This window comes from Salmo trutta, chromosome 27 (genome assembly GCF_901001165.1).
Source record: "Salmo trutta chromosome 27, fSalTru1.1, whole genome shotgun sequence".
Lineage (NCBI taxonomy): Eukaryota > Metazoa > Chordata > Actinopteri > Salmoniformes > Salmonidae > Salmo > Salmo trutta.
The window spans coordinates 14041736-14057165 of NC_042983.1; the positions used below are offsets into that span (position 1 = coordinate 14041736).

General features: G+C 41.0%; 1 protein-coding gene across 2 annotated transcripts in view; it reads left to right on the top strand.

The window, feature by feature from the left end:
- The window catches only part of LOC115164365 (septin-2), a 50044-nt gene extending 34614 nt beyond the window's left edge, over window positions 1-15430 (top strand). Inside the window, exons 8-13 of one of the 2 annotated variants that reach the window (XR_003869906.1) lie at window positions 4903-5004; window positions 5733-5878; window positions 7726-7809; window positions 7983-8040; window positions 13970-14299; window positions 14338-15430. Coding sequence is in view for 1 of the 2 variants with exons in the window: in XM_029716771.1 (XP_029572631.1) it covers window positions 4903-5004; window positions 5733-5878; window positions 7726-7809; window positions 7983-8040; window positions 13970-14035 (456 nt within the window). In the remaining variant the exon portion in view is untranslated. Of the gene's footprint in view, window positions 1-4902; window positions 5005-5732; window positions 5879-7725; window positions 7810-7982; window positions 8041-13969 lie in introns of both variants that reach the window. The other variant, XM_029716771.1, reaches the window with a different exon arrangement.

Consider the following 15430-nt stretch of genomic DNA (forward strand, 5'->3'; position numbering starts at 1 on the left):
TCTGTGGCCATTTGTACTCGTGCTGTAGCTAGGTGTAATGTGTTGGAGTAACACTTAACCCAGCTGTGTGTTTGTGGCTGTTTTTCAACTGGTTTGTGTCTATGATAGTCATACTCCGTTGTGGGTGTTTTCATACTGGGTTTACTTTGAGGTTATGTTTATGAGTAAACCATATGAAAATATTATTGCATTGTGTTATTCGCTGGTGTAACCCCTTGTAATAAGGGGTTTGTAGTGAGAAACAGGCGTATTGCTTCTGTTAGTGTGGTTGGAGGCTTACTTGACCTAAATGACTCAATGTTCCCTCTGTCCCTATATTAAATATAGAAGACTGCTATATTGGACGTGATGCTAAAGGAACTAAAGTATTTTGTATTGTATTGTTGCATATTGCATATAGGGCTCTGGTCAGAAGTAGTGCACTATATAGGGAATAGGATGCCATTTGGGACACAAGCATTGTTTTTAAACTTCTCATATCCACTGCCTCCATAATACCCCATAAAGTAAGAATGTCTCTCCCCACCCTTATCGTTTATTACCCCCAAGGGGAATTTTTCCATCTCCTCCGCCTCCACTAGCCTTCACTAACACACAGTCATTAGATAACACGTATCAAAACAAATTAAGCCTTCAAATCAGAGGCTCACACTTTTCTAATTAATACTGAGGAAGAGCCCTTTGTGCCATTGTTACCAGAGACCTGACCTGCCAACTCAAACACAGCGAGAGAGAGAGAGAGAGGCAGAGAGAGAGAGGCAGAGAGAGAGAGGCAGAGAGAGAGAGGCAGAGAGAGAGAGGCAGATAGAAGGAGAGGCAGAGAGAGAGAGAGGCAGATAGAAGGAGAGGCAGAGAGAGAGAGGCAGATAGAAGGAGAGGCAGAGAGAGAGAGGCAGATAGAAGGAGAGGCAGAGAGAGATAGACTAAGAGAGCGAGGCGGAGGGTCAAAAAATTGACCCCGTATTCCCTTTCTCTCTTTCCAATTACAGCACAGAACTGTAATCAGCAGGCTAGCTAGACAGTAAGGAGAGAGGCTGGTGTAAGAGCATGGTCAAGATTTTGTGTCACTGGCCTACACACAATATCCCATGATGTCAAAGTGGAAATATGTTTTTAGGAATTTTATAAATTCATTAAAAATGAAAAGCTGAAATGTCTTTAGTAAAGAAGTATTCAATCCTGTTATGGCAAGCCATAATAAGTTCAGGAGTACAAATTTGCTAAAGAAGTCACATAATAAGTTGCATGGACTGACTGTGTGCAATAATAGTGTTTAACATTCTTTTTTTTATCACTATCTGTACCCCACGCATACAATTATCTGTAAGGTCCCTCAGACAAGCAATGAATTTCAAACACAGATTCAACCACAAAGACCAGGAAGGTTTTCCAATTCTTTGCAAAAAAAAGCAGACATTGAATATCCCGTTGAGCATGGTGTATCAATACACCCAGTCACTACAAAGATACAGGCGTCCTTCCTAACTCAGTTGCCGGAGAGCAAGGAAACCGCTCAGGGATTTCACCATTACGCCAATGGTGACCTTAAAACTGTTAGAGTTTAATGGCTGTGATGGGAGAAAACTGATCGATCAGCAATATTGTAGTTACACCACAATACTAGCCTAAATGAAAAGAAGGAAGGCTGTACAGAATACAAATATTCCAAAACATGCATCCTGTTTGCAATAATTCTCTAAGTAAAGTAAATAAGTAATAAGTAAAACTGCAAGAAATGTGGCAAAGAAATGTACTTTATGTCCTGAATACAAAGCGTTACATTTGGGGCAAATCCAACACAATGTGTCACTGAGTACCACTCTTCATGTTTTCAAGCATGGTGGTGGCTGCATCATGTTATGTGTATGCGTGTCATTGGCAAGGACTAGGGAGTTTATTGGGATAAAAATAAATGGAAATGGAGCTAACCACAGGTAAGATCCTAGAGGAAAACCTGGTTCAGTCTGCTTTCAAATTCACCTTTCAGCAGGACAATAACCTAAAACAAAAGGCCAGATATACACTGGAGTTGTTACCAAGATGACATTGATTGTTTCTGAGTGGCCTAATTACAGTTTTGACTTATATCGGCTTGAAAATCTATGGCAAGACTTGAAAATGGCTGACTAGCAATGATCAACAACCAACTTGACAGAGCTTGGAACATTTTTTAAAATAATAATGTACAATCCAGGTGTGCAAAACTCTTAGAGACTTACCCAGAAAGATTCACAGCTGTAACCGCTGCCAAATGTGATTCTACAAGAATTGACTCAGGGGTGTGAATTCTTACGTAAATGAGATATTTTTGTATTTCATTTTCAATATATTTGCTAAAATGTCTAAAAAATATGTTTTCACTTTGTCATTATGGGGTACTGTGTGTAGATGGATGAGAAAATATTGAATCAATTTTGAATTCATGCTGTAACACAACAAAATGTGGAATAAGTCAAGGGGTATGAATGCTTTTGAAGGCACTGTTACATATATTTATTTTTTATTGTTGGACATGAAAGACTGTAAAAACACCAGCAAATCAGCTCCAAGTGATTTTATTTGAGGAAATCTGTTCCAAAGTATTCCCACACATAATAGAGAGAGATAGACAAAACATGAGGAACACCTTCCTAATATTGAGTTGCACCCCCTTTTGCCCTCAGAACTGCCTCAATTTGTCAGGGCATGGTTGAAAGCATTCCAAAGGGATGCTGGCCTATGTTGACTCCAATGCTTCCCACAGTTGTCAAGTTGGCTGGATGTCCTTTGGGTGGTGGACCATTCTTGATACACCGGAAACTATACCGGAAACTGTTGAGCATGAAAATCCCAGCAGCGTTGCAGTTCTTGACACACTCAAACCAGTGCGCCTGGCACATACCACCACACCCCATTCAAAGGCACTTAAATGTTTTGTCTTGCCCATTCACCCTCTGAATGGCACACATACACAATCCATAGCTCAACTGTCTCAAGGCTTAAAAATCCTTATTTAACCTGTCTCATCTTCATCTATAGTGATTTAAAGTGGATTTAACAGGTGACATCAATAAGGGATCATAGCATTCATCTGGATTCGCCTGGTCAGTCTATCTCATGGAAAGATCAGGTGTTCCTAATGTTTTGTACACTCAGTTTATGTGATCGTATACAAATGTAAGTAAGGTTTGAAATTGTAATGTTTTAGTCAACTGTTATTTCTGTTTGGGCTTCTTGCAGTCATTTTGCGTCTACAAATGACTTGTAATTATGTTCCGGACCCCTGACAATCTGCTCAAGATAAAATCGGCCTGCGACTGAATCTAGTTGATGATCCCTGCTTTAAAGTGTTAAGATATATAAATAGGATAAAAACTAGAATTGACATGGCATCGGTTGTGTGTGCTATATTTGTCTAATTTAGACATATTTAGACCAGGCAGTGGTATGAACACCTCATCACTGCTGAAGCTAGTGTTTACAGTTGTGGTTGGTTAAGTCAGGCTGCTGTAAATAGATGGTAGTGTAAATTCCAGGTAAATAGTTATTAAGTTAAGCAGGTTGGGAAACATATCCAAACACCTGTTGAGTGGTTGAATTCCATGACTTAACATTCTGTTTTTAGGTGAATTCCTAACTCCAGCCCTCTCGTAAATCTCCCACTGATATCACTTCTCATCCTTGTGTTATGATAGTTAGTTGTTGAGTGTATTGTTTGTCGTATCTGTGGTTTTGCAGGAGGCTACTTCTGTATCCCTCCCATCTCTGATACATTCAAAAACATGTTTTTCTGCATGTTTCTTCATTTTCCTCATAGCTGTGGATTTACATAACAAGTTTTGTTTGTTACTTTTTTCCTGCTGTTGTGTCTAATCTTTTTTTTTGCCCCTCTGTGTCATGTTCCTCAAAACTCCCAGTCCTATCCCACCAAACTGATACTTGTCCGTTCTGTGTGGGAACTTGCATGTGTGTGCGATGGGGAGAAGGTCTGGTCCTGTGCCACGCTCTCCTCCGGGTCCTGTAAGTCTGTTTGCTTTCAGATGTGGTCCTTAACAATACCCTCCACTCCCCACACAGACCCTATCACACACACTCTGCTCTGAGCACGCTGAGAAAACAACCCACAGCCATAACAGGAGCTGGAACAGTGGCCTGCTCTATAGGAAAAATGTGCTCTCACATCCTGGACTCCTGCCTCTCTCCATACTGTCCTTTATAGATTACATGAAAGTCCCCAAAAATGTCAGGAAAACAACACTTTATGCAACACTCGTGCATTGTTAATTCAATTTTGCTCTTGAGAAAACAGAGAATACACCTTTTGATTTATAAAATAATAAATATTTCCATCTGTCCCCTAGATACTGGTGAAGAAAGGCCTTTGTGTTGTTGCTTCACCGCCGGGGGTTGAAGAAAGGAGGGGGGAGAACTTTTTTTATGACTGTTAGACACCCCCCCCCTGCTCCCCCGGGGTAAGTGGGGAAAACTAGAAGTAATAAGAGGGAGAGAGAAATGGCGTGTCCAGAATCCCACTCCTGTCATGGAGGCTGGGCCATGTCTGAAACAGTGACACAGAGGGAGGAGAGGCCTGACTAACAGACAGCAGTGACAGTTTCATTATGTTGCAGAGGGAGCATGTTCTTGTCCTACTGTGGGATTGATTGTCTCTCAGCCCAACATGACATCCATCCAAAGCGGCCTGGTTCAGATGAGAGGGATTGCTGCTGGGCTGGGGGGTGGCTCCGGCCTCCGGGTACAGGTTGCCCTTAGGCACAGATTGCAACACTGACCTTAGATCAACGCCTAGGGACAACTTATTCCTCTGGGAAGCGGATGAGGATTGACCTGAGGAAGTGTGAGAGGTCAGAAGGTCACGGCGGGGTTGAGACTCTGTATTGATCCTGTGTGTTGCTGTATTGGCAGATCCTGGATGAGATTGCAGAGCATGGCATCAGGATCTACCAACTGCCAGATGCTGACTCAGATGAGGATGAGGAGTTCAAGGAGCAGACACGAATACTGAAGGTACGACACACACAGAAAGTTTGCGTCCCAAATGGCACACTAGTCCCTATATAATTAACTACTTTTGACCAGAGTTAAGGGCTCTAGTCAAAACAAAGTACTGCACTATTTGGGACGTAAAAAACTAACACCAACTAAGAGAAAGAAACTCAGGGAGAAACACCATTACTGAATGGGACTGGGAGTGACATAGAACCACGGTTATGTCATTTTTCTCTTAACCACTGGGTTTTAGAATGGGTGAGAATCATACTATTGAAACTGACCCATTGATCTTTTGAATGGGCTTTTTGTCAAACGTGAACGATCCTGTCATTTTTCCTTATTCTAGTACGTACACGTGTCAAACTCATTCCATGGAGTGCCGAGTGTCTGTGGGGTTTTGCTCCTCTCTTGTACTTGATTGATGAATTAAGGTCACTGATTAGCAAAGAACTCCCCTCACCTGGTTGTCGAGGTCTTAATTGAAAGGAAAAATCTAAAAGTAGCAGACACTAGGCCCTCCATGGAATGAGTTGGACACCCCTGCTCTAGTAGGTTCCACTCATCTTCAATAACCATCATTCTCCTATTCTCTTCTCCACCTATCTCTCCTTCCCTGACCCCTCTATTTCTGCATCCCTCTGTTTTCACATTCCTCCCACTCTGTCTCCTCTTTCTATCCCCTTGTCTTCCATACCCTTGCATCCATGTCTCTCTACTCCTCCCCCTCTGTCTCCCTCTCTCAGGCGAGCATTCCATTTTCTGTGATTGGTTCAAACCAGCTGATTGAGGTGAAAGGAAAGAAGATCAGAGGTCGTCTGTACCCCTGGGGGGTCGTAGAGGTGGAGAACCCCGAGCACAACGACTTCCTCAAACTACGCACCATGCTTGTGTAAGTCACCATGACAACGCAATACTTACCCCTTCAAACATTCAACCTCCAGCTGCGTACCCCTCTAGCACTAGGGTCAGTGCACTCTCAAATGTTGTTTTTTGCCATCATTGTAAGCCTGCCACACACACACTATACAATACATTTATTAAACATAAGAATGAGTGTGAGTTTTTGTCACAACCTGGCTCGTAGGAAGTGACAAAGATCTCTTATAGGACCAGGGCACAAATCATAATATAATAATAATCAATAATTTTGCTCTTTATTTAACCATCGTACATATAAAACCTTATTTGTTAATCGAAAATTGTGAATAACTCACCACAGATTAATGAGAAGGGTGTGCTTGAAAGGATGCACATAACTCTGCAATTTTGGGTTGGATTGGAGAGTCTGTCTTAAATCATTTTCCACACACAGTATGTGCCTGTATTTAGTTTTCATGCTAGCGAGGGCCGAGAATCCACTCTCACATAGGTACATGGTTGAAAAGGGCATCAGTGTCTTAACAGCGCAATTTGCCAAGGTAGGGTACTCTGAGCAGAGCCCAATCCAGAAATCTGGCAGTGGCTTCTGATGAAATTACATTTTCATAGAACCGCTTGTTGCAATTTCGATGAGGCTCGTTTGTTCAGATATCGGTAAGTGGACTGGAGGCAGGGCATGAAAGGGATAACGAATCCAGTTGTTTGTGTCATCCATTTGGGGAAAGTACCTGCATAATTGAGCACCCAACAGCAGGAAGAATTAAGTCCTCCACAATAGTATGGGGCTTGCCTGTCCTAGCCACTTGGTAGCTCACCATATAAGATGCTTCTAGCCCCTTCTTATTAATGGTATCGGTTGCTTTTATACATGTCTTACTACTTGAAAGTCGTCTTAATTCTCGCTCAAAAAACTCCCGTGGCTTATTTTTCAAATTGGCATGTTTTGTTTCTAAATGTCTGCGCAAGAGTGAAGGTTTCATCGAGTTGTGAGACAGTACTTTTGCACATACAACACACTGTGCCTGTGGAAAGGCACTACTCCCAATAGAAGTGAACCCCAAATAAATGTAGTTCTCATCATATTTGCGCCTCTTCGATGGTCCAACGTCCCTGTCGGTTGTTCGGTGCTTTCCCGGGTAAGGGAAGCAGCTCTTCGGCTGCATCAGATTCACAACTGTCAGTGCTCTAGCTGGGCTAACAACAAATGTAGAATTACTGATGCTAGCATTGGATGATCTCGTGGAAGCAGAACAACTTGTGTCGTCGACAGGTGCAGGTGTAGTACTGCTGGTAGTAGCAGTACTACCAGTAGAGCTGGTATGTGTCTCTATGGACACACTTTGTTTTAACAATTCATCAATTTTTGAGCAAACGGAATGAGCAGCAGCTACGTTTGGCTACACACGGACCACTAGTGGAATTCACACGAGAGACTAACAGTTAATGTGATTGGATGTTAATTATTTGACTAGGCTACCTGTATTAGACATTGTGTTGTTCTTTCACTGAACACTAGATGGTTTTAAAAAAAAATTGGCAGTGAAACGAGGCAACTCAGGCGAGAAAAAAACCTCACCCAAATGTATAGCCCCGTTGGAAAATATAAATGTTTGAATATGTGAAGAAAGAAAAAAATGCGAATCACATTTTTATTTGGCGTACCCCTGATTTGGAGTAAATGTAAAAGTAATCTATGCATGCTCTTATCGCATACTTCTGTTGGATATGTATTACTATACTGCCACTTAGTGGTTGAACAGAGAACTTCAAGTCTGTCCATCTGTTGCTCAGTTTTATGGGGGTTTGCACAAGCCAAATTGGGATATTGAAATGTATGATGGTTGTGTGTGTTTCCAGCACCCACATGCAGGACCTCCAGGAGGTCACTCAGGACCTGCACTACGAGAACTTCCGTTCAGAGAGACTGAAGAGACCTGGCAGGTCAGTCTCCTATCTGCAGTGTTTCTCTCTCTCTCACACACTCTCTCACACTCTGTCTGTCTGTCTGTCTGTCTGTCTGTCTGTCTGTCTGTCTGTCTGTCTGTCTGTCTGTCTGCTGAGACTACTCTAACATATTACAGTAGTTAATATGTTCCCTTAAACATTCCCTACAGAGCTGTGGAGGAGGATATGATGGACAAAGACCAGATTCTCCTGCAGAAGGAGGCTGAGGTGAGTAGCTATTGCAGCACTGGTTGCTCTCATAGGGTTAACTAGGTCCTAGGGTGCTCTCATAGGGTTAACTAGGTCCTAGGATGCTCTCATAGGGTTAACTAGGTCCTAGGATGCTCTCATAGGGTTAACTAGGTCCTAGGATGCTCTCATAGGGTTAACTAGGTCCTAGGATGCTCTCATAGGGTTAACTAGGTCCTAGGATGCTCTCATAGGGTTAACTAGGTCCTAGGATGCTCTCATAGGGTTAACTAGGTCCTAGGATGCTCTCATAGGGTTAACTAGGTCCTAGGATGCTCTCATAGGGTTAACTAGGTCCTAGGATGCTCTCATAGGGTTAACTAGGTCCTAGGATGCTCTCATAGGGTTAACTAGGTTTTAGGTAATAAATGAATGGGGTAAGTTGAGCCACGGGACAGGGTACGTTAAGCCGCCTACAAATGTATGTACTGAATAAAATATTACCTCTACCTTTTTAAAACCATGTCTATCTTAATTTACAAGCAAAATTCAACACAATCACAATCGCTTTTTTGTCTTTTAACCATTTTAAGCATATTTTAAACAGGCTTAACACCTAACACTTTGTACTTTTTTAAACACAGGTCCTGTTTTTACTTCATATCCCAGAGATAATGCCATGCATTATGCCCAGGAAGAACACACTTCAATTTACTCAACTTGCCATTGCCTCAACTTACCCCATAGTCATTGGCTCAACTTACCCCAAGGCAAACATTTTGACTATAGTAGCACACACAGCTACAAGGATGCACTTTCATGCTAGATTTATGACCTCATATTGAAGATTATAGAGACCCCAACTGATATATAGAACAATCTAAAAATGATCTACTTTGGTTTAGATACAAGCATCATGAAAACTCTAACACAATACATTAATTTGACTTGGTAAAAATCTGTTTTTTGGACCTAACTTGCTTAACACTTCTTCCATGTGGTTTCTTCGTTCACAGACTCCGTGAAATGATGACCTCTACTTAAATATTTGGTCAAATGATACATTTTGTGTATGGTTTCATAGAAACAAGGGTGATTCAACTTACCCCTTTGGCTCAATTTACTCCACTCTCCTTTACTAGGCTACCTGAGCACGTTCATCCACTCGTAACATATTTCCAGCCTCCAAACTTGGTGAATGGAAAGAGAGATCTGTTACACAAAACACCACAAAGTGTAATGACATTCAGCTATTGTCAATCAGTGTCCACTGCTGTCTCCGCGTGTCTCGGTGTCGGCCACTCATCTCTGCCTTGGCAAAATTTCAGTGTTCGCATTGAACCACATTGCATTTTGGAGCGTTTACCACCTATTTTCAAGACCATTCGTAAATGTTTTATGCCTCTGAAATGCGGTAATGATAAATAATGTTGTGATAGCCTACAGTTTCCTTGGCATTTCGTTTGAATTATTGTGATAAGCAGATGTTTTACCGGTATGGCGTCCTCCACTATTATTTTGCCGGGACCGAACCTGGCTTATACCCTTTTTGGCCATCTTGGTTTACATTGTTTACGTTCTAAACTGTGGAGGCAGTGATTTGTAAGGAAATAATAAATTACCCTCTTCTTCCTGATTGCCTCTGATTGGCCTGTTTGTATTCCCATGGCGATGTATAGAGAGAACAGGGTGGGGTGCAGTTAGAGGTGTTAGTTAACATGTCTGCGCAGGATATGACATATATCTGACTTACTGTCCAGTTAAGTGGTGGGAATAAGCCAGGCCAGGCGATGTATAGGATATTGTATACAGGGTGTACACTGGCTGTGCTGCTGGTGGGGGCTGTGTCCTTATGTAAGATCAGATTGGTTTTGTACAGAGTTGAATTGCGGGAACGCGGTTACCGGGATTTGCGGACCAAAACCACTCCCCTTTCCCAGGATAAATAACTGTGAGAAACCGGTAAATTATAATACATTATTTATATGAACAGCATGGCGTAAAATGGCACTGTTAAATTACATGCGATGTCTAAATCTGGCTTATCTATAGCCTCGGCATGATGAACCAACGCTCAGGGTGGGGACAGACCCATCTCAGTATGGAGCGCAGTTCACAGTGCATGTAGACCGATCATTGCATCATGGTAACTTTTTGTCTTGTGACAGGTACCCCTGCATTTGCTGCAGTATAGCCTATGCTACATTAATATAAAGACCGAATACGCGTTTCATTTACACATCTCCATTTGGCTTTTGAGGGTCACCTTATTTTTTTAATAGTAAAGATTGTTAAATGTTTTATTGCAGCTGCAGAGTTTTAAAACAGCATTGCATCCAAAATAGATAATCATGTTCTAGATTGATATATAGCCCTACATATAGATGTGCTAGCCTATTCAATGCAGTATTAGCCTTATATTTAGTTAATTCATGATTGGTTATGCATAATAAGCTTCATAATAAGCTAGACTAGATTAGCTTGCTGGACATGATTTTTTTAGCATTTCTTATACCAATAGACTATTCGAATAGGGACACAAGCTCTTGTTTGCTGAATGTTAAATACAGCAGCCAGTAGAACTCATTGAAAGAAGAGTGAATGCGCGATGGCGGTAGACTATAGCAGTTATTTATTTATTCAGACCCATAACCATTCAATCTTCGTGAATAGAAGTGAAAGCCTTCTGCATCTAAATTCTAGTCCTATATTATTCAAGGACGTCATTAAAATGATGAAGATAAGGACAACAAAACGTATTTCATTTAACTTTTGAAAGCAAGGAAGGAATGAAGCAACAATAGACTGAAAAAGCGGAAGTAGGCTAATAACATTAGGGGAAATATTATGAAAGGTATATATGCGTCAGCCTACTAATTATACAAATAGGCCCTATTATATTTCAAAATTAAAATCTATTTAGCTAGCCTATACTTGTAACTATGTAGACTGCACCAGAATCGCATTTTCTCGCCATGCTTTATCATGGTTTGAAAGATGTGCGTAATTCCAGACCATATAATACAATACAGTAAAGTAATACAGTTCACACTAATAAAGATTAGCCTACTGGAGCTAGTTTCCTTTATTTACCCAAGATAGCATACAGTTGAAGTCGGAAGTTTACATACACCTTAGCCAAATACATTTCAACTCAGTTTTTCACAATTCCTGACATTTAATCCTAGTAAAAATTCCCTGTCTTAGGTCAGTTAGGATCACCACTTTATTTTAAGAATGTGAAATGTCAGAATAATAGTAGAGAGAATTATTTATTTCAGCTTTTATTTCATTCATCACATTCCCACTGGGTCAGAAGTTTACATACACTCAATTAGTATTTGGTAGCATTGCCTTTAAATTGTTTAACTTGGGTCAAATGTTTCAGGTAGCCTTCCACAAGCTTCCCACAATAAGTTGGGTAAATTTTGGCCCATTCCTCCTGACAGAGCTGGTGTAACTGAGTCATGTTTGTAGGCCTTCTTGCTCGCACATGCTTTTTCAGTTCTGCCCACAAATGTTCTATAGGATTGAGGTCAGGGCTTTTTGATGGCCACTGCAATACCTTGACTTTGTTGTCCTTAAGCCATTTTGCCACAACTTTGGATGTATGCTTGGGGTCATTGTTCATTTGGAAGACCCATTTGCCACCAAGCTTTAACTTCCTGACTGATGTCTTGAGTTGTTGCTTCAATATATCCACATAATTGTCCTTCCTCATGACGCCATCTATTTTGTGAAGTGCACCAGTCCCTCCTGCAGCAAAGCACCCCCACAACATGATGCTGCCACCCCCGTGCCTCACGGTTGGGATGGTGTTCTTCAGCTTGCAAGCGTGCCCCTTTTCCTCCAAACATAGCGATGGTCATTATGGCCAAACAATTTTATTTTTGTTTCATCAGACCAGAGGACATTTCTCCAAAAAGTACAATCTTTGTCCCAATGTGCAGTTGCAAACCGTAGTCTGGCTTTTTTATGGCGGTTTTGGAGCAGTGGCTTCTTCCTTGCTGAGCGGCCTTTCAGGTTATGTTGATATAGGACTCGTTTTACTGTGGCTATAGATACTTTTGTACCAGTTTCCTCCAGAATCTTCACAATGTCCTTTGCTGTTGTGGGATTGATTTGCCCACCAAAGTACATTCATCTCTAGGAGACAGAACACATCTCCTTACTGAGCAGTATTTTTATTTTACCTTTACTTAACTAGGCAAGTCAGTTAAGAAGAAATTCTTATTTTCAATGACAGCCTAGGAACAGTGGGTTAACTGCCTTGTTCAGGGGCAGAACGGCAGATTTGTACTTTGTCAGCTCGGAGATTCAAACTTGCAACCTTTCGGTTACTAGTCCAATGCTCTAACCACTAGGCTACGCTGCCGCCCCAATGACAGCTGTGTGGTCCCATGCTGTTTATACTTGAGTACTATTGTTTGTACAGATGAACGTGGTACCTTCAGGCATTTGGAAATTGCTCCCAAGAATGAACCAGACTTATGGAGGTCTACAATTTTTTTCTGAGGTCTTGCCTGATTTCTTTTGATTTTGCCATGATGTCAAGCAAAGAGGCACTGGGTTTGAAGGTAGGCCTTGAAATACATCCATAGGTACACCTCCAATTGACTCAAATGATGTCAATTAGCCTATCAGAAGCTTCTAAAGCCATGACATCATTTTCTGGAATTTTCCAAGCTGTTTAAAGGCACAGTCAATTTAGTGTATGTAAACTTCTCACCCACTGGAATTGTGATACAGTGAATTATAAGTGAAATAATCTGTTTGTAAACAATTGTTGGAAAAATGACTTGTGTCATGCACAACGTAGATGTCCTAACCGACTTGCCAAAACTATAGTTTGTTAACAAGAAATTAGTGAAGTGGTTGAAAAACTAGTTTTAATGACTCCAACCTAAGTGTATGTAAACTTCCGATTTCAACTGTATATGTAGCCTGGCAAAAGTAAACCCAGCACAGGACACAAACTAATTTGGGGTTGTTTATTCTGTCGAATTGTACATTTAAAATAGGATAATGTAGGAGGCAAATCACCGCAGGGGGGGAAGTCACCATAAAGTAAAGTTCAGTCTAAATCACAATCAAGTGAAATACATCTGTTAATAAAGTGCATAAAAACAATCTGAATACAATAAGTACAGAGTATAATGCATAAATGGTAGTGGCTCTGCTTTAAACACACTGTCCACATGATACCCTAACCCCACATGGAACAGTAGATTCTCATCTCACCCATACAGCACCTTCAAATAATGTTATCAACTCCACAACGTGGTTCTGAGAGCACTGGTATTCAGCTAGCAAGAAGCTACACTATGTGTTCAAGGTTTATGTTCAATAACTGATGTTAAGAAAGAGGTTTTCAGTCAAACAGAAAAATATTCTTTAGAGATTGGTATGTTGTTTGCTGAATTCTGAAGACCCTTAAAGTGTTTGCACTTGTAGTGGTGTAGTTTTTAACACTAGTACCAAATTGGGGATGTAACCCTTTAAGCAGAGTCACAGACCCACATTCCTGTAGAAAAGCAGCTTGGAATAAATACCAGATCAGTTTAGCAAAGTGTTAACATTTGATCGCATTCCTTCAGTTTGCAACACACAGAGTTCTATAGAGTACAAACCTGGTTTGATGTAGTTTTAAATATTAAAGTAAATCTATTATTCAGTCACACGCCCCTACCCAAGTGTGAAAATGAGTTGGAGTCCATTTTACCCCAATTCGGTGAAGTCAAATGGTCCACTTGAAGTCTCATCCACGACCACTAGATGGATATATTTTCTATTGTGTAACAAAAAAAAAATGTCATTAAGGCTCTCAAAAAGTTAGGTGGCTCATTGTATTATCTTTTTACAATGGATACAATTTGTCATGTTTGGAATGGCTGATAGCCTCTGGTATTTATTTTACTCAACTATCTCTTTCCCTCTTTCTGTCTGTTTCCTTCTCTTCTCTCTGTAGCTGAGGCGTATGCAGCAGATGATTTCCCAGATGCAGGCGCAGATGAAGATGAAGGGAGACGAGTGAAAATAGAGGGATTGAAAGAGGGAGTGGGGGAAGAGATGAGAGGAGCCCCCCAACCCTCAACCCCCTGTGCGTCTGCATCTCCATCATGGACGTACTGCTGGACACACACATCACTCCCCATCTCTCAGTGTGTCAGTCAATCAATCAAGCAATCAACCACCCAATTGGATGTTCCCCTCTCTAACATAATTGTAATGATAAAATCTTCAATTTGGCCTCTATTTCACCATGGTACTGAGATCCACTGATCTGCAAGTGTCAGTATTGTTTTGGGAACTGTTACTCACGCTGTAACACGTTTCATACTAAGGTATGTTTGTCTGGAGTGTTATCCTTTATTGTGTAATGTTATGATATGGGTTATGATATAATGTTAAGGCATACTGTAAAGACAGTAATTCCATGTTCTCCCAATAGGTGACTAAAGATGATGTCCATGTGTTTTCATCCGTACTAGTATTCTGTCTCATGTACAGTGTAGATCTTGCATTGCTAACAGTACTAATATCTCATTGGTTAGACAACAAGACTTCAGTGTTTACAGAATGTTTGGGGAATGTTTTGAGTATCTTAAAGTGGCTATCAGCAGTTTAAACAATAGCAAAGCTTTCACCCCACTGTTGTTACGGTTAAAAGCTGGGGGGAAGGACTGGAGAAATGTAACCACTCAAATTCAAAGACAGAGCTATGGATGCAGAGCTATGGATGCGAGCTGTAGGTGTAGTAACAATAGTGTCGCTCAGGTGGCACTGTAGTCTATGTTCAACAGCACAACACATGGAAAATAACTAAGGGTAATAATATATAAGGGTAATACAGGCTTGTGTGGAAGTATCCCACAGTCTCACTTTTTATTTTAAACTTTATATCACATTTGGTCTATATTATGAAAGATTTATGTAACTTAACTTTGTCTGTGCCTCTGTTGTATTGGATGGAGACCAGTGGAGGCTGGTGGGAGGAACTATAGGGGGACTGGCTCATTGTAATGGCTGGAATGGAGGAATGGGATAAATGGAACGAAGTCAAATGTGGTTTCCATATGTTTGATGTGTTTGATAATGTTCCATTTATTCCATTCCAGCCATTACAATGAGCCCATCCTCCTATAGCTCCTCCCACCAGCCTCCACTGATGGAGACGGTTTGCCTTGGTCTCTCTGGGTCAGTCTCCTCAGACGAGGTTTTACTGGGCTGAATTCCTCACCATGTAATCTTATAACTCAAGTATCAACAGCAGAAGGCTGTTGGTTGTGTTGTCATTATACAGGGAATATTTGCCCTCGTGTGTGAGGAATGCTCTGAAGTGACTTGATAGCTAAAATATGTATGTATCATGTGGGTGGACGTACTGTCTAGAATAAATGTTGGTGCATTCAAGATGCAACTGATGAAA